The sequence below is a fragment of the Panicum virgatum genome, chromosome 6K (genome assembly GCF_016808335.1).
Source record: "Panicum virgatum strain AP13 chromosome 6K, P.virgatum_v5, whole genome shotgun sequence".
NCBI lineage: Eukaryota > Viridiplantae > Streptophyta > Magnoliopsida > Poales > Poaceae > Panicum > Panicum virgatum.
The window spans coordinates 41,025,305-41,052,558 of record NC_053141.1 but is presented as its reverse complement, the minus strand read 5'-3'; the positions used below and the strand labels follow the sequence as shown (position 1 = coordinate 41,052,558).

The following is a 27,254-nucleotide window of genomic DNA, read 5'->3' as shown; positions in this document are numbered from 1 at the left end:
GATGAAGATATTGAATACGTCGCACGGACCAGTCGGAGGTGGAAGACGATTCTGCCGAGTGGGGCCCACCTGGCAGTGAGAGAAGCTACGGGACCCAGCTGTCAGAAAGGGAGAAGAGAGAAGGAGATCAGGGCAGTAAGGACATTTCGCATGAGCTTGCTGACTCAGCATCGCCGTGTCAGGCCGCCATGGTGTGCCACGTCAGCCAAAGTGATAAAAATATAAGAGTTGCAGCTGCAGTAGTACTATGTAAGAGTTTTTTAAAAAATGGTAAACGAGCGAGTGCTCTTCCTTATAATGGTAAATATGTAAAAAAAAACCTCAAAGGCCCAACCCAACCCAACCCAACCCAAACTCCACGAACACGAAAAATGCTGGCATGTTAGCCTCGAGGACCACCGTCTCGCTCCGCCACCGCATCGTCGCCGGCGGCCCGCGGAGGCGATGTGTCGGGCGAAGCGAAAGGAAACCGCAGGGCCGCCACTTCACGCAGGCCCTCAAGAGCCTCTGGAGGCACAGCCCCCCGGATCCCTCCTCTTCCAGCCGCCGCCGCTACTGGCGGTGATGCCAAATCCTCGTGGCAATCACCAGTACTCGAGAACGCTGCCTTCGAGGAGTACTATAAGGTGCGGTACCTATTTCAGTTCACATAGCTTTAAGGCATTGATGCCATTTGAAGTGAATTTGGTTTCAGTTTCTGGGGTGTGACTGCTTATTGGGATTGGAACGATTTGTTGCCATAGGAATGACAAATGCGTTCACATAACAACAAACGCTCTGTAACCTAGCTCTTTGGTTTGCTGATAATCTTGTAGGTGAGTTTAGTCTTCGTATTTATGGTTACAGTGTTGGGTAGAAAACAGAACATGGTTTCAGGAATCAGGATCCTGTTCTTCTGGATGTGTGCGAGTGATTGCACTTTCTGACTTGCATGTCTGTGTGGGCAGGTTCAGCAAATTGTCCTCAAGGAGGAGTGGGATGCCTTCATGAGTGTCCTACGGAAACCATTACCTGCGACTTTCAGGATCAACGCCTGGTAATGTTGGTTAGTCTGAGATGAAATCAGGGTTGCCAGTTAGGTTTTCCTTTAGTTACTTGATTCCTTGGTTTTCGTAATTCTGCACGGACCACTGTGTCAACGATGATATCTGCGTGCTTTTGGAGTTGATGTCCATCTCTCCTCTTCCGGGGCCCGAAGCCTTTGGTTATCAAAAGCTGGCTGCTCCATGACTTGTATATCTGGTTAATCTGCCAATCAAGTAGTCATGTCCGAGGGCTTCATTGAATATTTCATTTGCAATCTGTGTTTTATGTTAATCCAATAAAAAACCCTGTAAACCATCCACTTAATTGTTACTTACTATTAGACTCATGCAGTTTCAAGGTAACTTCAGGAGAGCCATTAACAAACCTTACATTAGGCTTATGCAAAACTTTATTTATCCTGCTATTCTTACAAAGACCGAATTTAATTTTGCATATTTGGTACATGATTACATTAATTCATCTTTTACTATTGCTTACCATGTAAGCTGGAGGTTAACACTTTACTTCTCTTTTCAGTTGCCAGTTTTATAAAGATATCTGCTCAAAGTTGAAAAATGATTTTAGGCGATATTTGGAGAGTGAGGTTGCGTTTTCTCTGTTGTATATTGAATTTCACCTTACTCAGTCCTTGACATTTTCTAATGTACTATTAAAAATGCATTGCAAAGGTTAGTAGTGAGAATGGAGAAGATGCTATCAGGCCCCTGCCTTGGTATCCAGGCAATCTTGCATGGCACCTGAATTTCTCTCGGAAGGAACTGAGGAAAAATCGGGCACTTGAGAGGTAATGATTGCAGCATGATGTTTGAATCTTGCCATGACACGAATCTTCGTTGGTCTACTTAATGCAAATACGACACATTCTTGCATTTGCATCAGTGGATATGCGGTAGGGATTTGGGGTTGGGGTGGATATATCTGAGACAGGCTTGAAATGGGCTTCAAACTGAGTTGTATTTTGTCAGAAGTATTGAGGTATCTAATAAGTATCCAATAGATCTTGTTTGGTCTAGGAAATATTTGTTGCACAATTATTTTATTAAAAATTCAGGAACATTGGCTTATATAGTATTGGGTTTTGCAACCAGTTTTCCAAAAAGCTTAAGTTGTTCTGGGAAACTCAGCAATATACAGAGCATTTATCGGTATCAGAACCTGTCATATCTTTCATTTTAGCCTTTCAATTTCCGATTTCATATTATATTAGTATTGGATTTTGATGTTAATATTTCTTAAGGAGTTTGGATAGTGATAATTGAAAGTAGTTCGATAGAGTGAATCTAATATTTTGAGATAAAGCCTAATTAGCCACCTTTGTTCTATGATAATCAAGGCTGCGTACAGAATTGTGGAAGTTAGTGGCTCAGTTGATCATTGAATTAGCAATGCCTGTTTCACTGTTGTTGTTTTTGCAGTATTGTTTTTTCACTTTAAAACTAGTCATGAACAATTAATTGCTGTTGCTTCCTTGATGTGCTCTTGATTAATCTACTCAATTGGTTCACTCTTTTGTGCATTCCAGTTTTCATGAGTTTCTAAAGCATGAGAGTGAGGTTGGTAACATAACTAGGCAAGAGGCTGTTAGCATGGTGGGCATCTTGTACCAATGTGGTCATGAATTATTTTCACCTCAGTTATCTTATATCTTAGTTTCTTTTTCCCATCTCTCTTAGATTAATTCATCTTTCAATAATTAATATATATTTCTGCAGGTTCCACCATTGTTTCTGAATGTACAACCTGATCACCATATTCTTGATAGTATGTCCATGTGTTATGCTTCTCTGTTATCTCAAATATCTTGTGCTTTTTATAGAAGCCGGCTTTCTGTTTCAAGATTGATGCCGAAATAATCCAATAATATAGACTTACATTTATTTGCCTACCTTGGCCAGTGTGTGCTTCTCCAGGCTCTAAAACTTTCCAGTTACTCGAGATGATTCACCAATCAAAAGAACCAGGACTACTTCCAGGGGCATTGGTACATTTATCCTTTAGCTACATGTGGCGCTAAAACTATCATTCTTATAACTCTGGCTGATTCTTGGAAATAAACCTTAGTCATATTATTTTCTAGTATTTAGTTGTTACATCCAGCTAGTAGAACTATTTATGTTATAATTTTCACAGATTTATTAGAAATGAATGCCTCAGTTATACATTCTCCCTTCCTCATGTGAGACTGATTAGGTGATGGCCAACGATCTCTATGTGCAAAGATGCGATCTCCTTATCCATAATACAAAGAGAATGTGCACTGCCAACCTAATAGTAACAAACCATGAAGCACAAAACTTCCCTGATTGTTCTCTTGCAAATGATTATTCAGAAGCTTATAAGGATACCTGCAAGCCACAAGGTTTAGAATTCGATCGTATACTTTGTGATGTTCCCTGCAGTGGTGATGGGACTATTCGCAAGGGTCATGAAATGTGGAGAAAGTGGTAAGAACTGAATCTTTTGTTGTCTGCTTCTTTTATGCTTCCCTATATTTATCCTCAGGCCACAACCTGCTTCTGTGGTTCAGGAACTCAGGCATGGGGAACCAACTTCATCTTCTGCAAGTGAATATTGCTATGCATGGTAAGGATTTATTAATATTGTTTTTGTTGGGGTGGTATCAATCTATGAATCAAGTAGTCTCAGTATAGCATGAGTTGTTAAACACTCCTTCGAAATTTTCTACATAGTTCCTCCGTAATGTTTATCATATGAACCATTGAATTACTAATATTACTGCATATGATTTGGGAGCAAAATACAATTTGAAATCTTCAGATTAATAATCTGTGGTATCAAAAATTTTATCCTTCAGGTATTGCGTTACTTAAAGTGGGTGGAAGGATGGTCTATTCTACATGTTCAATGAATCCTGTTGAAAATGAAGCTGTTGTAGCAGAGGTATCTAATATCCACTGTAGCTTCTTACTTTTTAGCTATTGAACATAAAGCTGTTATTTTCTTGTGACTTGTAGCCTAAAAAGAGCAAAACCTCTGTGCTGTTAAAGACCTTTTGGAGTTGTTTAGACATATATTGTTGGGTGCCTTATTGGCTCATGGTATAATAAGGCAATTACAGTAGCTTATAGAACTAAAATGATGCCTCAGAAAATTCAACTTGTATGCCATACTGTGATACGGGGTCATGCAAGTGGATTTTTTTGAGGCAGCTTAAGCACAAGCCCCAATCTGAAATACTTCATGATAACTCAGAAGATCTGTAGAGTACATACAGCTTTTTACTCTGATCCACTTCAAGGAGTTGGATCTTTGCAACTTAATGGTTTTATAGAGCATATTTATTTCCTTTTATGTATTTTTTTTCCAAAACTTAACTATATACAGTTACCTTGCCTGTAGGCTGCTACCTACAAAGACCTTTTGCTATTCAGTTTCTACATTCCTATTCTGTAACATATTTTCTCATTGCAAGTTATTCATATATCTCAAAATCATATAGCTCCTTCGAAGAAGTGGAAACTCTGTTGAACTCCTTGATGTTTCTAGTGAGCTGCCTGAATTGGTCCGGCGTCCTGGGCTTAGCACTTGGAAGGTCTGTGTGCTTATATCTATATCATGGTTGATCTCTTGGCTACCTTATTTTTATGTGTTTATTCAATAAGGTTGCTCATTCTTAATTATATTTTATTTTTCCCCTGGGGTGAGTCTGTATGTCTGGGTTCATGATTCTGGCACTTATCAAATGCAACATACTGCTTTTGGTAAAAATTTTAGTTTACTAATTATAATTTACGTAAAGGAGTATATTAAGCATGTGTCAGAACAGGTGTCTCATTTTTATTACTCTCTCCTTTACACTCTTCACTTTTCACCATACCATATACCTTATTCATGATTCCAGAGATGCTTTCCTTGATGCCCCTATATATTCTGCCTATACCATCACATATTTATGTGTATGATATTACTACGAGTATTTTGATCCAATTCACATCACATATTGTTTTAATTAGTTTACAAGTTGGTTGAAGTTGACAATTGGGTCACCAAGGAGCAATAGTTGTTTCTTATCAAGAAAAAAAGAAGCAATAATTGCTACTCTTTATTTTTGGCTAAAATTATGATTCTCTTTAGAATCAATCTTGGGCATCTCAGTGTTTTAGTCAAACAGTTAGTCCCTACTTGACATTTTGACAATGTACAAGGTGACCAGATCGCGTTCTGTTCTGGTTATCTCAGTGGTTCTTTTTCTTAACTCTTGCAGGTACAAGATCGAGGATCTTTGTTTCAGACTCATGATGATGTTCCACATGATAGGAAGAATGTAGTATTGCCGAGCATGTTTCCTTCAAGTAATGGCACTGAGGAAACCCATACTGTGCGTGGTGATGTTGAAGTGAATATAGATGATAGGAGCAGCTTAAAAAATTGCAACATTGAAGAAACAAGAAAAATTAATCATGATACGGATGGACTTTCTATCAATTCCAATAAAAAATTGGATTGTACTTCTAACATACTGAATTCAAAATTCCCACTGCATCGGTGCATGAGGATTGTTCCTCATGACCAAAACAGTGGGGCATTTTTCATCGCAGTTCTTCATAAATTGTCTCCCTTGAATGGTAATCACATGCTTTAATTTCTTTTGGATGAGTCCATTTGATACCTTTCATGAAAGTTTCATATAGTTTTCATGAAATTTTTATATAGTCTGATATGCCTATATGCATACTTAGTATGACCACTAATATTCTTGAAAACGCTCCACATTCTTTCAGGCTGTCAGATACAGGGCACTAAAATTCAGCACCCACCTGCAAAAGGCATAACCGTGCAACCTCAGAAAGAACCTGAGCCAGAAACAAGACTATATGAAACTATTTTGACACACCAACAGAACAATGTTTCTAAAGTTGTTGATTCTGCTGAAGTGCTGGGTAGGCAACAGAATATAAGCATGGACAACCATACATCAAATGATAACTCAACTGAAGTTGAAATGGTTTTCAATAATGTAGAAAGCAGTCGAGCAGAATCAGGCGACAGAATGAAGCTGCAAAAACAAAGCAGGTGGAAAGGGGTCGATCCTGTATTATTTTTCAAAGATGAAGTGGTGATAAAGAGCATAATATCCTTCTTTGGCATCAAGGAATCATTCCCACTCCAAGGTCATCTGGTGACTAGAAGCACTGATAATGCAAGGAGAATATATTACGTATCAAAATCGGTTAAAAAGATTTTGGAGCTGAATGCAGAAGTTGGTGAGCAGCTTAAGATCGTTTCGCTTGGTATAAAGATGTTTGTAAGTATAAAGTGCTCTAAACGCATGATGTTCTTTACTGATTCAAGAATTCCTAGTAACACTCAGTTATTTTTCACTGGAATGCATATTTTACTCAAACCGTGAGGTGCTTGGTCCCTGCTCTCTTTCAGGAAAGTCATAGATCGAAGGATTGCTGTTCATGTGCATATAGATTGTCCTACGAGGGCTTATCACTACTGCTTCCATATGTCAGCAAGCGGATACTATATGCATCTCCACTGGACTTCCACCGACTTTTACAGTACAGAAGTATCAACTTTGCTCATTTTGTTGATGCCAGATTTGGGGAGGAAGCTGCATCCTTGATGCCCGGTTGCTGTGTTGTAGTGTTACTTGAAGGTACTATTACGCCCTATCCAAAGGTAAAAGCAACCATCACTTCGTATCTAACTTTCTGTAAACTTTCAGGGCATAAGCATGTTGATTCTATTTGTAAGGATCCCTCCACAATTGCAATTGTTTGCTGGAGAGGGAAGGGGACTATGAATGTCATGGTTTCTCCTCCAGATAGGAAGGATCTGCTTGAACGGATGGCATATCGCTTCGGTCTTAAAGCCTGTGCGGAGGAAGATTAGAAATCTTGTCGTAAGATTAATTGGTCAGACCAGGGGAGATGACAACAGCATTGAGACTGACAATCAAGAACCTCTAGCTACAGGTAATTCATCTTATACAAAGGAACTGACATAGCACTTCAGCATGCTGTTGGAGAGCTGGGGGATGCTGAAGAGTTCTTTAGGCCATCCAAATAGTATCCATTGACTTCCGATCTTTAGTTATGAGATATTCTTGCGTGTAAACAAGTCATTTCCGATGCAGAAGCAAATATACTGCTATCTGTGTTTCACACAGTATTAGTTCGGTCCGTATAACTGGAGGTTCAAAAGCTTTCACAATGTTTATCCGGTCCATATATAGCTATAAAACTCAAAAGCTAAACAATTTTTTGATGAAATTGGATCGTTTTTTTTATCTTGTTGGATAGATGAACTATTGATCTATGCGCTGAGTGCAACTTCGACGATGATTTGCCAAATTTTGGTTCGAGCATTTATTTTTACAAAACACGAAATAAATTTATATAAAAAAATCCGTGTTGTGGTTAGCGGATCACAACAACAACATGAGCGAACGGCCCGCTGCGGCTGTGTTCACGTGGCAATGCCCAGCTAATTGTCTAACTGCCTCACTCTGTTATTTTTTTCTAACAATAAACTAGCACTAACCAGCCAGTAGTATTTTTTCACACACCAAATCAGCACTAGCCACAGCCAACCGAACAGAGTGCTCGATGCTCGTTCAAGAAGCTTGGGATGAGTCTGAAGTTAAGTATACAGAGCCCCGAGATAGCCAGATACTCGTACAAGAAACCCCCAAAAAAAAGAAGGAAAGACCAAACTTTGAACCATCACAAGAGTCTCTTGAACCTAAATTTTCTTGACCACTAGTAGTATCATTCTCGGTAGCCGTTAGGCATCACACCAGGGCCCAGGCCAGGGCGGCAGGGCGCCAGGCTTGCAGGTGCGGGTGCCCCATGCTTCCAGTTGAATTAGCCTCTTCATTTTTTAAACTTTTACAGATCAACTCACTGGACAAACTGGAAAGAAACCACTTCATCATGAATAATCAAAGTTGTTGGCCACAGTGGCATCATGACATTAACTAGCTTTCCGTGACATTGGCACAACACCATCAGCATTGGCTGTATTAGCCTGCAAAGTCGCCCTGACCACTCCGATCAGATCCAACATCAACTTTGTCTGCTGCGATCATTTGACAGACACATCATGCATGTCTTTCCAGACAAGGCACATGGACCTGCAAAATTTGGTGGTTGGACAGTCCGCTTCATCTCCACACATGTACCTGCGATATTCGTGTGCGCCAGCTTTGGCCTAGTGGCATGCCACCGTCGGTTTTGGAAAGCAACAGTATTATTTATAAATTCTAATACAAAGAGAAAAGTTTGCAATAAAGAAGCAAGCATCAGTAGGAAGAACCATTTTAGTATATATCTAGCTAATATCTAGAATTACCATTTCCCAGTCTTGTTTCAAGATGTACGAGTTATTTCTTTACGAATGGTAGGATGTGAAATATGGGCAAAATTTACAGAAAGAATAAGTAATGTCTGTACACCACAACTAAAGAATTTGAAAGGCTAAAATACTTCAAATAACATTATGTTCTCTGGAAAGCTTCTGAAACTATTTGCAGGCAAGGTGTCTACTTGTCTTCATGATCATAAGAAAGACTTGTACGGCTGAAACATACTCCAAAATTGTTTGGCCCTCCTATCCTAATTGCAGGGGGACCAAAGGTTACACACTTCAGAGCAAGACCTCACTTATTCTTTCTTCTGGATACTCTGGCAGAAACTGGCACCATTGATTCAAAGCTCTCATAACCATCATCAAACACTCTGCTGTGACGTAACAACTGGCTTGCTGAATCATACCCCATGAGTCGATGAAGTGCCGAGTCAGAAACCTTCTTGCTACTTTGTGTGGCAGCAAGGCTACTAGATCCAGCTTGAGTAGGCAAGCTTCTTGTGTATGATGCTCCATAATCTTCACTGGTACTAACAGGACCCCCTGTTAGGCACTCAGCATAATAAGAAGTAATATCCTCATTTGTTGGGATTGTGCAATCAGGGTTGTATGACTGTTGGACCACATCCATGCTGATCTTTGCATGTGCCTGAGGTACTGAAGGAAATGATACCGCAAGGACCTTGGAGCATTTACCACACTGCATTTTGCCAATCTTGGCCTTTGATACGTAGATATCTGATGGCATTTGAACCAAATTGAAACAGCTGTTGCAGATAGTGTATGGGGAAGCACATGACAGAGGCCGCAAAATATGCTTTCTCACCACTCGTTTGTGCTCCTTGTAGCTTGATCTAAGTGACTCGTAGTCAAGAATTGTGCTTTCCGCATATGATGATTGATAATATGAATTGAACTCCCACGGGTCATAGTTGTGAGGTATGCGTGCTTGGGCTTGTCCAAAATGATAGTGTGGGTACGTATGGGTTGGTGAGAAAGAATTGGATGGTTGGTACCTTGGTGGCCTTCCATGACCATAATAGGATTCTAGAGCACGGGAGCTTCGAATGGAATCACCATCAACGCTTGGGAGATGCTGCTCAATCTCACAGCTATTGGATTGTTGCTGGTATTTTGGGTCTCTCTTCTGATAACTTTTCTCTGAGATTTTCTCACTAGAAAGCCTACTTAGCTGATCTCTTAGTTCATCCATCTTTTTGAGGCGCTCATGTCTAACAATATTATTGAATTTGGTTGACGTCCTGTGGACCAAAACCCCATGATTTGGAGACCCACTTGAACGAGAACTTGAGGTACCATCAATTTGCGACTCGCTAAAGTTTTGAATTGACTTGAAGTCTTCAGAATCATGAGACAGTCCCTGGCGAAGTTGACTAGCTTTATATCCATAGGATATATCTTCTTTGTTCTTATTAAAGCTAGGTACTTTGTTTTGCGTCCTCTTGTATGACCAGCTTGAAATTCTGGCAACAGTTGCACTTGCATTGCTGTCTTCCATATCAGCCTCTTCCTTTTCTTTAGTGCCATCAGATATTAGCTCATTTTGTTGAAGACAATGTTCAGATTTGATATGTCCTGTGTTAAGTGAAGAGAAGACTTCTTCAACTAGATCTGTACCTTCAGCTTCCAGGGACTGCTGATCCTTACCATCAGTGTTAGCCATATCACCTGAATGAAGAGAGGCTTCATTATTATCAACTCTCTCTACAATGTGGTCATCTGCAGCTGCCACATTCTTATTCGCATCAACAGTGTTAGCCATATTATCATTTTCCATATGGCTCCCAGAACGACAATTTGCCATTAGCCCTTCATTACCACATGGTCTATCTGAAATGTCGTCATTTGAAATCACCAGATTCTCAATACCATGAACATAGCTGTTCGCGTTTTCATCTTCCATGCAACACTCTTCTGTTTCTTGAGTGACAACTGCTATCAGGTCATTTCGTTGCAAACTTTGCTTCAATTTTTCATTCCCATCATCAATCAAAGAGACATTTCCTTCAAAGGGATGAACACTTTCAGCGTCTTTGAATTGCTGATCCTTACCATTTTCATGAGATACCTCTACAATGTCCTCATCTGCAAGCATAATATGTGCATTCCCATTAACACGGTTGGTCGTACTGTCATCTTCCATATGGCACTCTTCCATCGCATCATTACTATTATCTTTGATATTGCCGTCAACAAATAAAGAGGCGCTCACTTCACATGGATCTGCAATTTCAACGTCAATGGATTGCCAATCCTTGGCACTCTCACTAGAACTATTTGCAATGTCCTCTGCTGCATGGTTGACAGTACTGTTTTTTTCAGTATTGCACTCTTCCTTTACTTTGTGGTCATTACCTATAAGCCTGATTTCTTCATGACAAGTTTGTTTGTATTTGAGATGTCCATTGTCTAATGATGAGAAGCTTTCTTCACATGGATGTGCACTTTCAGCACCTAGGTTCTGTGGATGCATATCATGCACATTTCCATGAACTCTCTCTACAAGAATAGCATGCTGCTCCATTGGCTCTTCTGCATCGCTGAAAGACATCTCTAGTTCCTCAATCAACCGACCATGTGGGTCATTCCGGGAGGCATCATTCGCTTTGACCCCTAGCATAAATCTGCGGCTACCCATCTGATTACGTAAAGTGTCACTAAGCCCAACGTTTTCTGCTTCATCCGAAAAGTATTCATCGTCACTACTGAATGAAAGTGACCTCTCCAACTCTTCAATCAGGGCTTCATGAGATTCAACTTGCATGCCTTCATATGATTGTAGCCTCTCCTCCTTGTGAATAACTTCAGTTTTCCCATTCAGTGTACTCACATCACTAGTGGAAAAACCATCTACTTTGCCACCATTTGGATTTTCACTTGTGTCAAGGTTTCCAAGTTTTTCAGTCAAATTTGAGCTAGTGTCAGCTCCACTGTCTTTGCCATGTATCTCCTTGACCATATCCTCTTCTGAGTTTTGGATGTTCCCATCAATTAGGGAGCCTGCTTCCTCACTCAGATCCTCATCACGGGTTAAAGTGTCTGCTGCAGACTTTGCTCGTTTGGGAATTGCACCCTTGCAGGGGTCGATTTTGTCAATAGTCGAGGGTATGCTTCCATCAACCATGGCTTCACGAGAGTGATCAACAGTGGAGGCAGCTTTCTGTTCGTCAGAGCAAATTGATTTGCTACTCTGAGGAGATCCTTGCAGGCTATTTGGAAAGCTGTTGCACTGATCAGATCCCGAGCCCTCTTGCGCTACAGGCACAGCTCGATGTTTCGCTGCATGATGCAATCGATAATGATCAAATTGCTCTTGAAACCACATAATTTTCAGGATGAGGCAACAGGACATAAATCAGGGGGGATGATATGTACCTCTGAGAACAGTGCCGCAGCCACCACATTTGTAAACTGGAATTGAGGGGTACTCAACAAGAAGCTGGTTGCATCTGGGGCATCTAACAAAGCGCAGCTTATGAGGTTCCATGGCCGTGATCTTGCCTTGCGCCCCCGGCACTTGGAGAAGGCAGAGGCACAAGAGTCAATCTGCCTCAGCAATGAAGGTTACACATATCCTGTTGAAAAAAAACAAGAAATCACATGAGTTTCTTCAGTTATTGAGGCACCCCCTCGTGCCCCCCAACAAGGGGGCGGACCCAGCATAGGACCCCGATAATTTTTGCAAACGAAATTGAAGCTAGTAGGCGATGTATTGTAGCTGGATCGGATCCGAATACAGATAGTTCTGTTAGGGATTGGGGTGCTCCTTCTCGCGCAGCAGAAGCGAAGAGAAGGGGCGGGCATACCTGGTCCTGGTGGATGCTCGTCGCCGGCAAAGGGCTGGGCGAAGACGTGGCGACTGGCGCTGCCGCTCGCGCAGTCGTCGCCGCCAGGGAATGAAGACCAAGCGAGGAGAGTCAGAGAGAAAGGGGGGAAGAAACAGAGATGAGGCCCTTTTTTTTTTATAGTACGTATCTGTATTCTTAGATAAGGAAAATGTGGCAAGTACTCGTACGCATATAGAGACGATCGTAAACGATACAGAGGAATCTGATACAGCCAAATATCACAATAGACCCTAACCAAAGAAGAAAATGCAAAGAAACCCCTGGAACCTTCGTGAATCCCTTGCAACCGACCTCGTCGTCGCCAGCTATCGCCGTCGAGGAAGAAGCCGAGCTTCACCGTGAGCTACCGAGGCCCTATCGCACTCTGGCTTTTGAAGGAGTCGCAGTAGAAGTCGCCGTCGGCTGTTGCCCATCGACCGAGGACACGCCTCGGCCTCTGCAGCTCCCGGAACCGCGCTCGCCATCGACGACCGTCGCCGCCGAGGGGAAGCCGAGCCAGATCCGGCCACCCATCTTCCACAAAGCCCACAGCTTGCTCTGTCTCCACCAAGCAAAAGGGTAGCGGGCTCACCTTCCGACGAGCCGCCCGCCACGAGCTCCTGAACACCCCTCGAAAGGCTCACCACCGGTGCTGGAGCGGAGCGCCGACGGGACGGGAAAGTGCCCCAGAGGACAAAATCCGCGACGCCGCCGCCGTTGCCACCCCACCGACGTCGCCTAGAAACGAGGTCCACTCCGCTGCAACCACAAACAGCAGAAGGAGAAAGAGCCGCGCCGTCGCCGCCGCCGCTCCCGGTTCCAAAGCTCCGCCGCCGTCACCAATGACGAGCAACCCTAAACTACGCCTAGATTTAAACCTATCTAGACTAGTATTCACATCGGCGGTCGATTCCCCTCCTCCCCTCCTCTCAGCGCCATAAAGGTCACCGGAGAAAGAGGGGAGGCGACGGAACCGGCCCCGGACTCGGTTTCTCCTCCCTGTTGCTGTTCTCACCTGAAGCGCCCAAAAGGAACGGGAGAGTGTAAGGGCTTGTTTCCTCAACAGAGATGAGGCCCTGAGGGGGAGGGCTGTCGATGAGCCGAGCTCGAGCGGGTCTGCCACCTCAAGGCTCAAGCTGGTGTTCGATAGCATCCCGAGCCGAGAGGACGATATGAGGCTGAGATCCTGCCGACGCTACCGCCAAGCTCGAACAGTTTTTTTTTAAAAAAAAAGCTCGATTGCTCGAACTCGGTTCGCCAAGATTTTTATTTTTTATTTTTGATAGGGGTTCGCCAAGATTGGAGCTCGAGTCGAACAGACTCAGCGCGGCTCACAGGACAGGACGACAGCACAGCAAGAGGAGCGTTCTTAGTTCTTACCCGATGTCCCCGATCACGAATTCACGATACAACGAAGAGATACACATATAAAAAAAAGACGGCTTAATTCGGTAAATAGAAAAAGAAACTGAAGAGAAGCACATAGGAAAAAAAATACCTTTCTTAATTTGCGCGACAATAGCTCGTTAGCTAGTAGGTTGCGATAGATCTCGATTTCCGGCTATATTATTTTAACTTTAGATGGTTAAAGATAAGGTAAAGATAAATCGAGGTAACAAATGTAAATGCACACACCACACAAACAGAAAATACTTGAGTTTCATTAAATAGCTCGATCTCGGATACTTAACTTCAACGAACAGCTCGATCGTGGATCGGTGAAACTCGCAAACTCCAGGTTAGGCTCGAGCTCTACTTGATTCCTATTATAGCCGAGCTTGTATATCAAAGTTTTAGCGAGTCAAATTTGAATAGCTCGTGAGCCTATAGCCCAATCAAAGAAGAGAAAGCTGCATTATGGTTGCTATAAGGGCTGCAGTCGTCGTCCTCTAAATTCATCGCCTAAAAAAATATTCTCATCCTGATCATCGAGATTCTCTCCTCTATATTCAATTCTCCCGCACCCATCCATACTCTATATCATTCCCTATACCAACTCTCATATATTTTATTCAATCATCTCCGAACACCATCTCCATTCTTCTCACATTCTCTTCTTTTTCTTTTTCCTTTCTTTTTTTTTCTCCCCGCGCTCCCTGGCGCCCGCCGCGGCATTGCTCGCGCTCACGGTGGCGCTGGCTCCTGCTCCTGGAGGTGTTCCGCCTCGGCCTCACCCCCTTCGCCGACCTCACCATCGAGGAGTACCGCAGTCGGCGGGGGCCAGGAGCGCCCCGGAGTGCCCGCGCGGAGCCTTGCGGCGGCGGTGGCGTGGCGACCTGGGGTGGGCGCACGCGGCGGCCGCGCCCCCGCTCCCTCCCATGGCGGCCCTGGCGAACGCACGGCAGGGCGGTACGCGCGCGCCGCGGCGACGCCCTCGCGGGGCCGCGCCCCCTGCCGAGGTCCGAGGTCGTGTCCATGCCTCCTCCATGGCCGTGCGTGCCCACTGCCCTTGACGCAGCGGCGGCGACGCATGGAGCATCCACCGCGGACAAGCGTCGGATGGGAGTGCAGCCGACCGGCAACAGCGTGCGTGGGAGGTGCCGAGGTTGAGGTCCTCTCCGGCGGCGGCAGCGGCGGCGGCGGTGGAGGTCCTCTCCTCGCCCCTTTCCCCTCGAGCGCGTCCTCCGGTAGAGCAGCCGGCAAGCTCGAGCTCCGCCGAGCCGGGGAGACGGATGGCCCACTCCCCTGCTCCGTCCACTACGGCGCGGCATGCGACGCCGTGGAGGCCAGGCGGCGGCGGAGGCCTGCGCGTGGCGGCTCGACGGCGGCGGATCTGCGCCAGCTCGAACTCGAGCGCGGCGGCGGCAACTTTCCCTTCCTCTCTCTTTCTCCTCATGTTTTCTCCCTTCCTCTCCAACCTGCTCGCCGGCGCATCTGCGGCGGATCTTGGCGGCGGAGCTCATGCTTGCCCCTGGAGCCGGCGGCACGGTGGAGCAAGGCACCACCCCCGTCGGCGCAATGAGAAGAAGAGCTGGTGGCGCGGCGCATCCATGGCCAGCGGGGAGCTTTGCTCTGCGGCGGTGGCCGGGCGGCATGGCAAGGCAGCGGCCGCGGCGGGGCGGATCGGGCCGAACGGTGACGAACGGACTCGAGCTTGGCGGCATGCCCTTCCTCTCTCCGCGCGGAGCAGTTGCTCCCGGACGCGAGGTGGGTCTCGCGCCACGCTAGCTTGTGCCGGACGAACGGAGAAGCCCTGGATTTGGGGGACCTCGCCTCGTCTGGAACGACTGCGGACGGTTTACCGTCCCCCGCTGCAGCTCGCTCGTCCGGTATATGGTCCTCCAGGATGGGGTACCGAACCCCGGTGCAGATAGCCTAAGGCCCTGTTTCCCAAAAAAATTTCTACAGTATCCTCACATCGAATGTTCGGACACATGCATGGAGCATTAAATGCATTTAAAAAATAACTAATTACACAGTCTAATTGATTAGCATGATATAAATCTTTTAAGCCTAATTAGTCCATAATTGAACATTATTTGTCAAGTAACAATGAAATATGCTACAGTACCAAAACCAACAACTTTTCACCAACTAAACAAGACCTAAGTCGTTTTAGCTACTAATCATTAGTCGGCATAAAGTTATACCGACTCTAACTATTTATCGGTAAAATGTGTCAGTCGGTATAAACGGTAAAACATGTCAGTCGGTATAGATTAACGTGTCAGTCGGTATAGGGTAAAAGTGTTGGAAATATGCCCTAGAGGCAATCATATTTCTTTGTATTCATGATTAATAAAGTGTTCCTTGAATATCCATGGATGACAACTTGTATTGATTAATGCTTATGTGAAGTATTTGTGAAACTCTTTACTTGTATGGATATTCTAAAATGTTCCTAGTCGGAGTTCATGTGAGGACACACATGAATATTAGACTAGCACATGTATTAGTTGATTGACTACGTTTCATAAGTCATGGACATGGGGATGTCAAACTAATAATGTGGGCTCATGTGAGACATGAGATTGAACTGACCCAACGAGATGATGACTTCTCATTACACAATATGTACACTGTCCTAAGACCTGAGATCGTCGTATGTACTCAAGATGTGAACCGACTTACTTAGGAGCCATCAAACATTGCACCGTAACTGGGTAGTTATAAAGGCGGCTTTCGGGTCTGTCAAGAAGCATGCTGTGAGACATGGTCGGTCAAGACGAGATTTGCCCCTCTCTACAAGAGAGATATCTCTGGGCCTCGAGTGATTCGGATCAGGAAATGCATGGCCATGCTAGGGTTAAGAGTTGGCGGCTCGTCTGATATGATCTTTACGTCGCATAGGAGTTGACATGTCTTGCTAGAGGTCACTGTCTACTATTGGCCGAGTAAGAGTACTCGGGCCATATCTATTCGCATGTGAGCCCTAGGGTGAATAGTTCCGCCCCTCCTGTGCGCCAAGCCCGAGGTCGCCTTCGCGGACCTAGCAGTCCGGATCGTGACGCTTCTTCCCGTACGTGTGGATACCTTGGAGGTGCCGCATCTGCTGCACAAGGACGAGCCGCACGTGAGCAGGTTCATGCAACTGCACTGCCGGCTTCCATCTGCACTACACCGACGCGTTACAGAAGTTCCGCAACCGCGCGTCTAGTGGTAATCCCATGATCTATAACTGCAGTAATCCTGGTTTATGTGATAGAAAATTTTTGTTTTTGCTACCCCATATTCCTAAAAAAGTGGCGTCGGTATAAATCTATACCGACTGACACATTTTACCGATCGACTGTCCGATGCGTACCCAGTGCCAGAAGCTTCCCGCACTGAGCGGGGTCTGGATCGACTGTCCGATGTGCCGTGAAAAAAAATACCAACCGATCCTTGCTCGGCAAAGCAAGAAATACCAACCAATGGTTCGAGGAGAAAACTATACCGACCAACGTTTATCCATGATTTTCTATTTGTAGCGTCGATATCTGACGCTGATATTAGGTTGCGGTATAGTGCCCAGCAGGCGTTAATCATCTAGCAGTTCGAGCAATCGAGCTTTTTTTAATATTATATAGCTATCTTTTATTTTTAATATTATATAGGAACGATAAAATTAGTTGACCATTTTTTAAATTCCTTTATTTAGCTAAATAAAACATGTTATACATTGTCTCTTCTCTAACCATTATCGTACTTCCTTTCGGGATTGAGAACAAAATAATCATACAAGTGTTCAGAGCAACAGTTTGATTTAGTGATTATAATATAGATGATGTTTTGACTAACGGCGACTTTTCAAGGCTACTGAAATAAACTATCAGAAATATTGAAACAATCAATGTCTTTTGGCCCACCATTTGGAACAACCTTGTTAATCTATTGATCTTTTTTTAGCATAGTGGTTGCAATAAAACAGATGTGTACTTAAAATTGGAGAATGACTTGCGCCGTCTTGACTGATATAATAAGGCTACGATGGGAATTGAAAGAGAGATATTTCTTAGCCTTTTTATATAACTAGTGGAGATGTGTTTAAAGAATATTTATATTTAAAAATATCACATGTTTAAAAAATAATTATATTTAAAAATAACATGAGATTTGAAATTGATATAACAAAGCAAAGTTGGATTACATTGAATCGACCGACTACTAAAACGATTAAATTTTGCTAAAACAACTAAATTATTTTTTTATTAAAAATAGAGCAATCTACTCCCTTCTAAAAATGGAGCTATCATACATTAGATTTGAAGCATGGTACCTGCACAAAAATGCAGCATACCCACACACACATCGGTGGACCAGGCAAGCAACCATTCCATTCAGACAGAGAAAGTTCTACCCACATGTACTTTATAAAGTTATATTGTGTTATCTAAAAAAAAGTTATATTCAGACATGCCATGAACAGAGTTTAATCACATAAACTATTTTCTTACAATAAATAATTCTAAAGACATACAAAGAAAAAACTTCATTCCGGCTAATGCACGATAATCAATCAGATAAACCTCTAGAAGCCAGATAAACATGTAACATTTTAAAGACAGGCAAGGTATAGAAGGAAAGGAAAGAGATCCACTGACCTTGGGAGCAAAGGAGCATGCCACCGCCGGAGCAGGATACAACCCTAAGAACAACGGGAGCAGAACCGTTCCTAGTGACCAGGCAGGGGATCATCAGAGTCGAGCCCTATCCCTGCCACACCGGAGTAGCACCGTAACTGAAATAAATAGCACAGGTTTAACAAATTAGAGTCCGTGATGATAAGATGAATCTCTGAACACACTTTGTGCAGTAAATGAAATAAACAACACATATTTGATAAATTAGAAACGGTGATTACAAGATGAGTCTCTGAAGACAAAAATGTTGCAAGGCAGGGACAGTAGCATCAAAAGAATCTAAATTTCAGTCCCTCTAAATCTTGGGCTTCACAAGCACATCAGATATTCATACATGCATGAATCTGGCTGAACAAAATACATGGAAGCAAGGTAACGATAGAAGTGGTTCTGAGATCATGAACATCATCACAGATCCAAACTGAATACTTCGAGTTTATTCACTAAAAGTTATTTTTTCCAGTTGTATGCTTGAAGCAATCTACCAGATCGATTAACAGCAGCATTTTAACAAGGGAGCACAATTTACAAGCTAAAAGTTACATATATCAACACAGAGGAAATGCCAAATTATACTTGACATACATAGCGTTTGCGCACTGCAGTTCACTCATCACAAAGACAGCAAAGACAACAACTAAACCATACATCATAATTCATAAACACAAGGTTTCCAAATGATTGACTTGTCAAATTGTCTTATTGTCAATATAATTGCAATGTGTAGCTGAAGACTTACCTGAGTGAGATTTCACCATCCTGATCATCTCCAATCATAATTTCAGAGATGTCGTCATGGGTGATAGTGTCTGCAACAGTTAAAATGGATTAGCACACAAGAAAAAATTTAAATGGATTAGACATGTAATAAACATATTAGCAGTTCGTGTCTAGTTCGCTAATCAGTTCATCATGGAAGCAATCACCTCATCCTCCGACCAATCAAATGAATAGATGCTACGGGTTCTTGCTGGACAGGAGTGGGGAAAGGAGGCTGAGCGGATAGTTGATATGTTCTTCCTGGAAAAGAGCCCGTCCACGTTGAATGGAAAAACAAGAGAAATAAAAAATTCAGGAAGAGAAATATCTAGGCCAGGAGGAGAATGGAAGATCTCACATTTGGCGCGCACCATCGATGATGCACCCGCCACTGATTCCTTGTTGTTCATCAATTTGTTTGCCTTAATCTTAGATCATCCGAATGTTGCCACCACCACTACGAGAGTACCCATAAGTTATATGTTCAACCAACATTTGCGATAAGAATGAAACGACCTAGAAAAGGAATTTAATTCAGCTTGGAAAGGTCCAAGGAAAATAGAAATTTAGCAGAAAGAATTCTAAGGTAAGTTATCGAGAACAATCTGGAGTTAATACATGGTATTGTTCAGCTCGGACAAAATTCATCTACATTGTTGCTTCCTTTGTCTCACAAAATAATTTAGATGATGAAAAATAACAACCAGTTGACTAAACCTCCCCAAAATAACAACCAGTTGACTAAACCTCCCCAAAATAACAACCAGTTGACTAAACCTCCCCATGATTCCATGCAGCCCAGAGCCAACACACACCATCCCTTCAGAAAATGAGAGAAATATATAATTCAGCAAAATATAATTTAATACTATACCAATTATTTAAATATAATATAATGAAAGATTATATTTCTGAAGAGTGTAAAGCATATGTAGCATATATGCCCCCCAAATAGGCACCATTCAGAAACCAGCAACTACATTTTGAGCATTCTTGTTATCTAACCACTAACCAGAAAGAGACCTCATATAAGCCTCCAGGCACACAACAATTTATAGGCACCCAAGAATCCAGACATTCAGAGACCATGTGATAGAGCCTTTTAAAATTGAATTTGCTTCACAAAATGACCAGTTTTCATATGTTAAGGATAACTACTCTCATTGAATGTTTTGGCTTATTAGAAATAATGAGCAGCATCATACCTCCAGAGGCACCTCATTATTTCTCTTCATGTACTGCTAGAATGTAGCCTACAGATGCTGTGTATGCAAAGGACAAAAAAAATAAAGGATCACAAAGCAAGATCCTCGAGATGTAAAAATACATTATAAAGAAATATCGTGGAAAAAAGAATAAATACAAGACAGAGCAGCAATGTCATGAACATAGTCATGATTCTTAAAAGCATGTTTTGGTTCAGGTACAACCATCAATATAACTATTTCCACCAAGTAAGCATTTTCTTTCTTTCTATTAAAAGCTACATAATGGCGATACTAATGTTCACCACCATAACCAACTATATATGATAACAACATTCTCATGGATCATGAAATTTCTGCAACATTTTAGAACTCCATCTGTGGTTGCATTGGAAAAAGTTTAAAGGATCAGAAAACACACGTACACAAATAGGAGCAGCAGATAGGAGCCGGTTCCCTTCTTCAACATCCCCGTCTGTTCGTCACCACCTATGATGCGTCGATACTCCGCTCACCTAGCGTATCCCGTATTCGATACGTATCGGATACGGATACGGGATACGTCGCAGATACGTATCCAGTGATTTTTATTATTTTCAGATACTTCTGTGCATAGGATACACGTATGGATACGTATGGGCCACTTTGGATACGGCCCAACATATTTTCTGGCCCATTCAGCCCACAAACAGGTATAACCCTAACTCCCTAAGGCCTCCCACTCTCCCAGTATCCCACGAGCAGCAGCCGCCAGGGGTCAGGGGTGCCCTGCTCCCGCATCCGCCAGGCGCAACCTACGACGCCGCCCGACGCCGTGGACGCCGGCGACCCCGTGCGACGCCGCCGACGCGCCGGCCGCCTGTCCTGCTCCCGCACGGCCTCTCCTCCGCCTCTGCTGCACCCGCACGGCCTCTCCTCCGCCGTCCCTGTTCCCCCACGGCCCCACGGCCTCTCCTCCACCTCTGCTCCTGACTATTGGGTAAGTCCTTCTTCCCTTCCCTTCTATGCTTTTACATTCATCCTCTGATCTGATAGTGATAGGTTTTTCCTTTGGCTTTGCATTCTCCCAGTAGCACTAGCACCTACTCTAGAAGATGGTTGAACGTGATGAACATGCTCCGATTCAAATTGATGCGCAGCAAATGAACAAGAATCCATTGTGGAACTAAGTTTTAAATTATTTATAAGACTGCAAGTTGCTGTATGTTTTTATTTCTATTAAAAAATTTGTATCCGTATCCGCGTATTGGTGTTTTTCTTGAAATAGCGTATCCGTGTATCCGATACGTATCGTATCCGATACACGTACCCGTATCCGTGCATCCGATACGTATCGTATCCGATACACGTACCCGTATCCGTGCATCCTAGGTCACCACGATGTGCGTGGACGCACCAGCAATACACAGAAAGACTCTCATCCTCTGCCCACCGAAAAGCACAAAGCTTCATATCGAAATAGACATTACATCTTACTCCATGTCATGAGTCCATAGGATCCAAGAAAGATGGTTTCATGGAGAAATAAAAAGAATGAGGAAAATTTGATTGCGTGCAGGGAGGCAAGTACCTACGTTATAGATTTGGTGCTGCTGCCTGCCAGTCGAAATAGCATTGTAAAATCCTAAAAACACTGCATTCCAAAGTTATGGAAATATATGGATAGGCATCTTACTTTGTTGTCATTGCCATCAGATGCAAGAAAGCCGCTAACGATTGTCATATGACCACTTGAGTCCACAAACCTACAAGATGTGTGGAATTATGAAACCATACATTATCAAAATAAAAATATATAGATTACCTCACATAATCCTCGTGAGCACGGATGTCATGATGGAGGATGCTCTTGTCGTGAGGATGCTTCTATCCTGAGCAATTGTGTCACCCAAGCACTCTGAGATCTACTCATATCCAATTGTCACGCACAAGCACAAAAACATGTTGCTTCGATTCAAGATAGAAGGGAAAAAGGGTCACCTTGGCCGGTAGGGGAGAAGCTGTCCTCGAATACGAAGATGGAGAGCGCAAGGATAGAGGCCGACGGCCGTCACTGTGCCAGTCCCGAGCTCCAGCGCCGCCGGCCCCGCCGCTGCAGTGCGGCAGTGCGGCTGCGTGCGGCGACGCGGCGGCGTGAGGCGAGGCGGCACCGGGGGCGAGGCGAGGCGAGGCGACGCGGCGGCGTGAGGCGTGCGGCGGCACGGTCTGTTGCGGCGGCTGGCGGCGTGCGGCACACGACGGCCAAAGGAAAGCGCGGACGAAAGGGAAGGGCTGCCGAAAAAAAGGAAACTGCTGCCCCGATCAATCCCGATCAATCGCTGGGCGGGCGGCGGGTACACCGCGGGCGGGTAAAGACTTCCTGGTGACGAAAAAATTATGTTTTGGCGGAATCATCCCGCGTCGCCTGTTTTTTTCGGTCTGCCTCCGTGGCTGTCAAACAACTGGCATGACATGTGGGCCCTAAAGATGTTTTTTGTGAGAAGTATGGGTAGGTTAATCTTGGTGAGAAAGGATTTTAATTCTTTCAACTTTTATAGTATAGATTTGATCCATTCGATTATTACGGTTAACCGACCCTTGAAACCAAATTAATCTTATTTGAAACTTGAGATCAAAACATGATAACAAAAATTGCTTGTGGTTAATTATACCATCCCCTAGTCGTCAAGAGCGAAAGAAGCAACCGAATCAGTGAAACGAGAGAGGGAATGAACCTAGGGTGATTGCATCCTTAGTTAAAACGAGTGAAAATAGCACAACAAAACATCCGACCGATGGATAGAACTGTCGTTCTTAAAAAGAGTTTTTTTTATGGAATCGGGATCCTTCTTAAGGTTGCTCGGCATTGCTCTAAAAAAAAAAGGTTGCTCGGTATCCAGGCATCATCACCGGGCTTCATTTTTCTGGGCCTTGACTAGGCCTCTGTAGGCTGCACTGAAACTTTTTTAGGCCCGCTGCATCACGCACCTCGTTTTAGCACCTCTGTAGAGCACACTCAAAAAAAAATGCACCTCTGTAGATGCTCAAAATGCACGCTATTTTATCAGCATCGTCTGATAATGTCCAGTGAGTCAGTATTCAACTGCCGGGATGCCGCCGTCCATCGATGTGCGGCGGCCGGTGGGAACGCGACGGCCATCTCCGCCACATGCAAAGCTGCCCATTCCCGGCGGGTGCCGTGGGAACCGTGGGCCTCGCGACCTTTTCCAGGGGCTTTCCATTTTTGCCGTCCAGCCTCCGCAACCCTGGCGTATCCAAAAAAGAAAGAAAAAAAAAGCCGTGCTGTTTCTGACGGCGGAGAGCGTTCGCAGGATAAAACCACTGTTTCTGACAAAAAAAAAACTAAAACAAGTTGCTGTCTGCGGTGTTGGCTGCTGGGTCGTCTGGATCGTGACACGGTCCGTTTTGGGGCATGGTGTTTGTACTTGTCGTGACCACTTTCCACTAGTGGCCCTAAGCCTGGGCACAAAATACCGAGAACTGAATATCGAACCGAAATTATCGAGAACCGAACCGAAATTACCGAAACCGAAATATTCGGTTCCTATTTCGGTTCCGAGTTTTCAGGAACCAAATTACCGAGGTAAATGCCGAAGCTGAACCGAGTTTACCGAACTTACATGAAATGTGATAAGTTTGAGTGTTGTTATATTAGTGATTGTACTATTGTAAATTACTATATTACGTATTTTGGCACTCACAATTATAGTCATGTGGACTTTTATATATATTTATATTTTGCACTATTATTATGAAATAATGTTAAAATTAGTCTTTGAACCTACTATTACATCATCTCTGTGATCAGTTCGGTACTGTTCAGTAAATACCGAAACCGAACCGAATTTACCGATACCAAATTTCTTCGGTACCAAGGATTTTTAGGAACCGATCGGTACCAATTTCTGAAGAACTGAATTTGCAATGGTACCAAAGAACCGAACCGATCGGTTCGGTATTTACTGAATGCCCAGGGTGAAGTGGTCCTTGCTATTGGCCTTGTTTGGTTCTCCGAGCGCACACAAGTCAAGAAAGAAATCTCGCATGCATGGAGTGCTAAATGAAGTCTATTTGCAAAACTTTTTTAGGGATGGATATAACTTTTCGCGACGAATCTAATGACGGTAATTAATCGATTATTGGCTACAGTGATGGTACAGTAACCATCCTCTAATCACGCGATCAAAGGCCTCATTAGATTCTTCAGGGTTCCTAGCGCAGGGGTTCTGAAGTTGGTTTTGTAAACTGACTTTATTTAACACCATAATTAGTAGTCAAAGTTTCCTAGCACTCACTAGCGCTGAGAACCAAAGGCCATTGCTTCTTCTCATTTCCGGAAAGGTTTTGATGCTTGGCAGCAAAGTTTTTTTATTTTACCAAATGGCAGCAAAGTTTGCAGTTACTAAAATCAGGACGTTGCTATCGTTGTTGATTTGTGCGTATACAATCGTTGCGAAAGTGTGCTGGATAAATACGGGAGGCCGTCCAGCCAAAAATTTTGTCCTGAAATTTTTTCAGGTTCAGACAACCCGAGTGAACCGACACCGTTGTCTAATAGTAGTACGTTAACTGCACTGTCTAAACACGTTACCACCCTCTCCAAACCAAGATGGCCGCACTAGTTTAGTGCTTGATTCAGCTCGATAGCTTTGCTCCCTTGTGTTTGTTCTATATAAACGGGAGGCGCGAATCCTGTCCGTGGAAGCGAAGGGACCTGCTACACCAAGAACTGCATGCATTTCCACCGTTAGTTCCAGAGCACACTTTTTCTGCGTTTCTTCCCAACCAGCACGGTGCTACCGTGTGCTAGTGGTAATTCAGCTGCAAACCAAGCATGGAAAGCGGAAAGGGATGTGGAGACGATGGCACCTCTCACCATGGCAAAGACCTGTTGCAGTGTTGCCATCACTTGCCCCTTCTGGAATCTCCAAACGCTGTAAAATCTATCAGATCGTCATGCATTCTATTTGTAGTCGTGGTCTAGCTAGACTTGCTTGGCTTCGTCCATGAACTTTTGCAAACTAGTCTATCAACACGTACTCCCACACGGATTAATTAAAATTAATATAAAAATAAAATCAATAGCTAATAATTATAATTGTCTATCTCACGTCATCTTTCATTTATTAAATATTTTAACACATACTCTAAGATACATATTTATCATTATCTAGTTACAATAGATTTCATTTGCAACACATACTCTAAGATACATATTTATCATTATCTAGTTACAATAATAGACTGACTCAATTCTTAGATAATCGTGAATCAGATAATTTGTTCTTATCTCAACAAAAGAAGCACAAGCCTTCTCTTTTTCTTCTTGTTCCCAATTCACTACCACTGATGCTCATGATTTCGATAGTCATACCGATGATTTGGAGAAGATCTCCCGAAAAGTCTTTAGTGCTCATTTTGGTCAACTCCTCATTATTTAGGAACTTACCCACACATATCGGTATACATCAAAATGGCTTCACCGTGGGGATTGAACTCCCAAGTAGGCTGAATCAGTGAGGCTAACATACCCATTACTGAGTTCTATTTCAGGGCGCGTGATTGGTGATCCAACAAGCAAGGCCTTTGTTTCCTCGTCAGAAGTCTTTTGACCCCAAGGATGCTGCAACAGTTTCCTGACCCTATCAAGCTCTTCTGCAACCTCCCGCATAGAGGGCCTCCTGTCACTAGCCATCTCCAGACAATCCTTGGCCAGCTCCGCCACCTGCTCGATCAGTTCGACACTCTGTTCACCTTTTATTTGTTCGTCAAGTATCTCACCAAGCCTGTTCTCGCTCACGGCCAGGAGGAAATGTGATGAGAGGTTCTTCTCCTCCTCAAGTGCCTGAAGGTTCATCGCCTTCCTGCAGGTGAGCAGCTCTAGGAGAACAACACCGAAGCTGTATACATCACTCTTGCTCGTTAACTTGCTGGTCTGCATATATTCTGGGTCGAGGTAACCGTAAGTCCCTTGGACAAATGTGACGAATTGAGATTCATCTGTTGGAGCCAATGTCGAAGCTCCAAAATCAGCAACTTTTGCGGTGTAATCCTCAACGATTAGTATGTTGGGTGATTTCACATCTCCGTGGATGATTGGGGGTGAAGCCCAGGAATGCAGGTACGTGAGGGCTTCAGCGGTCTCGTGTGCTATCTTCAGGCGCGTCGTGAAGGAAATGCGTGTCTCATGGGGCCGGCCATGGATAAGCTGGTACAGCGTGCCGTTTGGGATGAATTGGTAGACAAGCATGGGGACTTCCACCTCAAGGCAACATCCATATAGCCTCACAACGTTCCTGTGGTTGACCTGGGACAAGATGAGCATCTCCTTCCCAAACTCCTTCTCCTGTCTCTCTTGCAACTAATCTTTTGTCTTTCAGAGCTCCCTTGTAGACGGTGCCATTCCCTCCTTTGCCAAGCACATGTCGCTCATCGAATTTGTCGGTCGCCTCTTCGAGCTCATCCTTGGTGAACAATGTGAAGGACAGCCCTTGCTTTGATTTCATTTCCTCGAACAACAAGAGGCCCCCGTGCTGCCTGAAGTACCTCTGTTTCACAGCGGCAAGGCTCCTCTTTTGGTGCATCATGTAAGCACAAGGCCGATGCTAATACCTGCAACAAGGTAGTGTCACACCCGGTTTTAAGGACAAAACCGAATCCATAGCTATATATATGTCAGGATCAAGTTCCATACATATAGAGATAATATAAGTGAATAATCAATAACAGTATCACGAAAAAATAAATTAAAACAAATAAAAGACTATCAGATTTATACAGCTTATCCTGGAAATGAAGGCTTCAAACTTCACAGGCAATCGACTGGGGGTTGCATACGCCTAGAACTCAGCAACATCTTCAGGGAACTTGATGCACCTTTTTCCTTCTGAGCAGCAGTAAGCAAGAATAAATACACTTATCGTTGGTACTCAGCAAGACCACAAGAAATAACCAGAATGTGATTTATATTCATCTTTAAGTTCATTAATCATGTG

The 27,254-nt window shown here is 43.7% G+C and overlaps 2 protein-coding genes and 1 pseudogene across 15 annotated transcripts; 1 reads left to right on the top strand and 2 right to left on the bottom strand.

The window, feature by feature from the left end:
* Positions 1-343: 343 nt before the first annotated feature.
* LOC120712694 (RNA cytosine-C(5)-methyltransferase NSUN2-like) lies at positions 344-7,306 on the top strand. The gene is given in 17 exon segments (XM_039998548.1): positions 344-529; positions 531-626; positions 948-1,036; positions 1,564-1,630; positions 1,716-1,831; positions 2,570-2,636; positions 2,760-2,808; positions 2,943-3,028; positions 3,238-3,491; positions 3,575-3,630; positions 3,863-3,948; positions 4,508-4,600; positions 5,273-5,633; positions 5,790-5,948; positions 6,030-6,313; positions 6,445-6,673; positions 6,743-7,306. Coding segments are annotated over 17 exon segments (2,409 nt in total). The 5' UTR covers positions 344-379; the 3' UTR covers positions 6,910-7,306.
* Positions 7,307-8,326: 1,020 nt separating this feature from the next.
* Positions 8,327-22,396, bottom strand: LOC120712692. Of its 14 annotated transcripts, XM_039998534.1 has the most exons (13): positions 22,240-22,396; positions 22,064-22,163; positions 21,935-22,004; positions 21,639-21,855; positions 20,685-20,748; positions 20,260-20,316; positions 19,832-19,874; positions 19,413-19,801; positions 19,222-19,315; positions 19,035-19,104; positions 18,257-18,393; positions 11,782-11,981; positions 8,327-11,685 (listed from the first exon to the last, which is right to left on the bottom strand). In XM_039998534.1, exons 12-13 carry the CDS (start codon positions 11,891-11,893, stop codon positions 8,678-8,680), a joined length of 3,120 nt encoding a protein of 1,039 aa, XP_039854468.1. In that variant the 5' UTR covers positions 11,894-11,981; positions 18,257-18,393; positions 19,035-19,104; positions 19,222-19,315; positions 19,413-19,801; positions 19,832-19,874; positions 20,260-20,316; positions 20,685-20,748; positions 21,639-21,855; positions 21,935-22,004; positions 22,064-22,163; positions 22,240-22,396; the 3' UTR covers positions 8,327-8,677. The 14 variants fall into 14 exon arrangements, with proteins under 14 accessions (XP_039854468.1, XP_039854467.1, XP_039854476.1 ...); XM_039998533.1 differs by having other exon boundaries at positions 19,413-19,874; XM_039998542.1 differs by having other exon boundaries at positions 19,426-19,874.
* Positions 22,397-25,351: 2,955 nt separating this feature from the next.
* On the bottom strand, positions 25,352-26,875 carry LOC120712691 (annotated as a pseudogene).
* Positions 26,876-27,254: the final 379 nt, after the last annotated feature.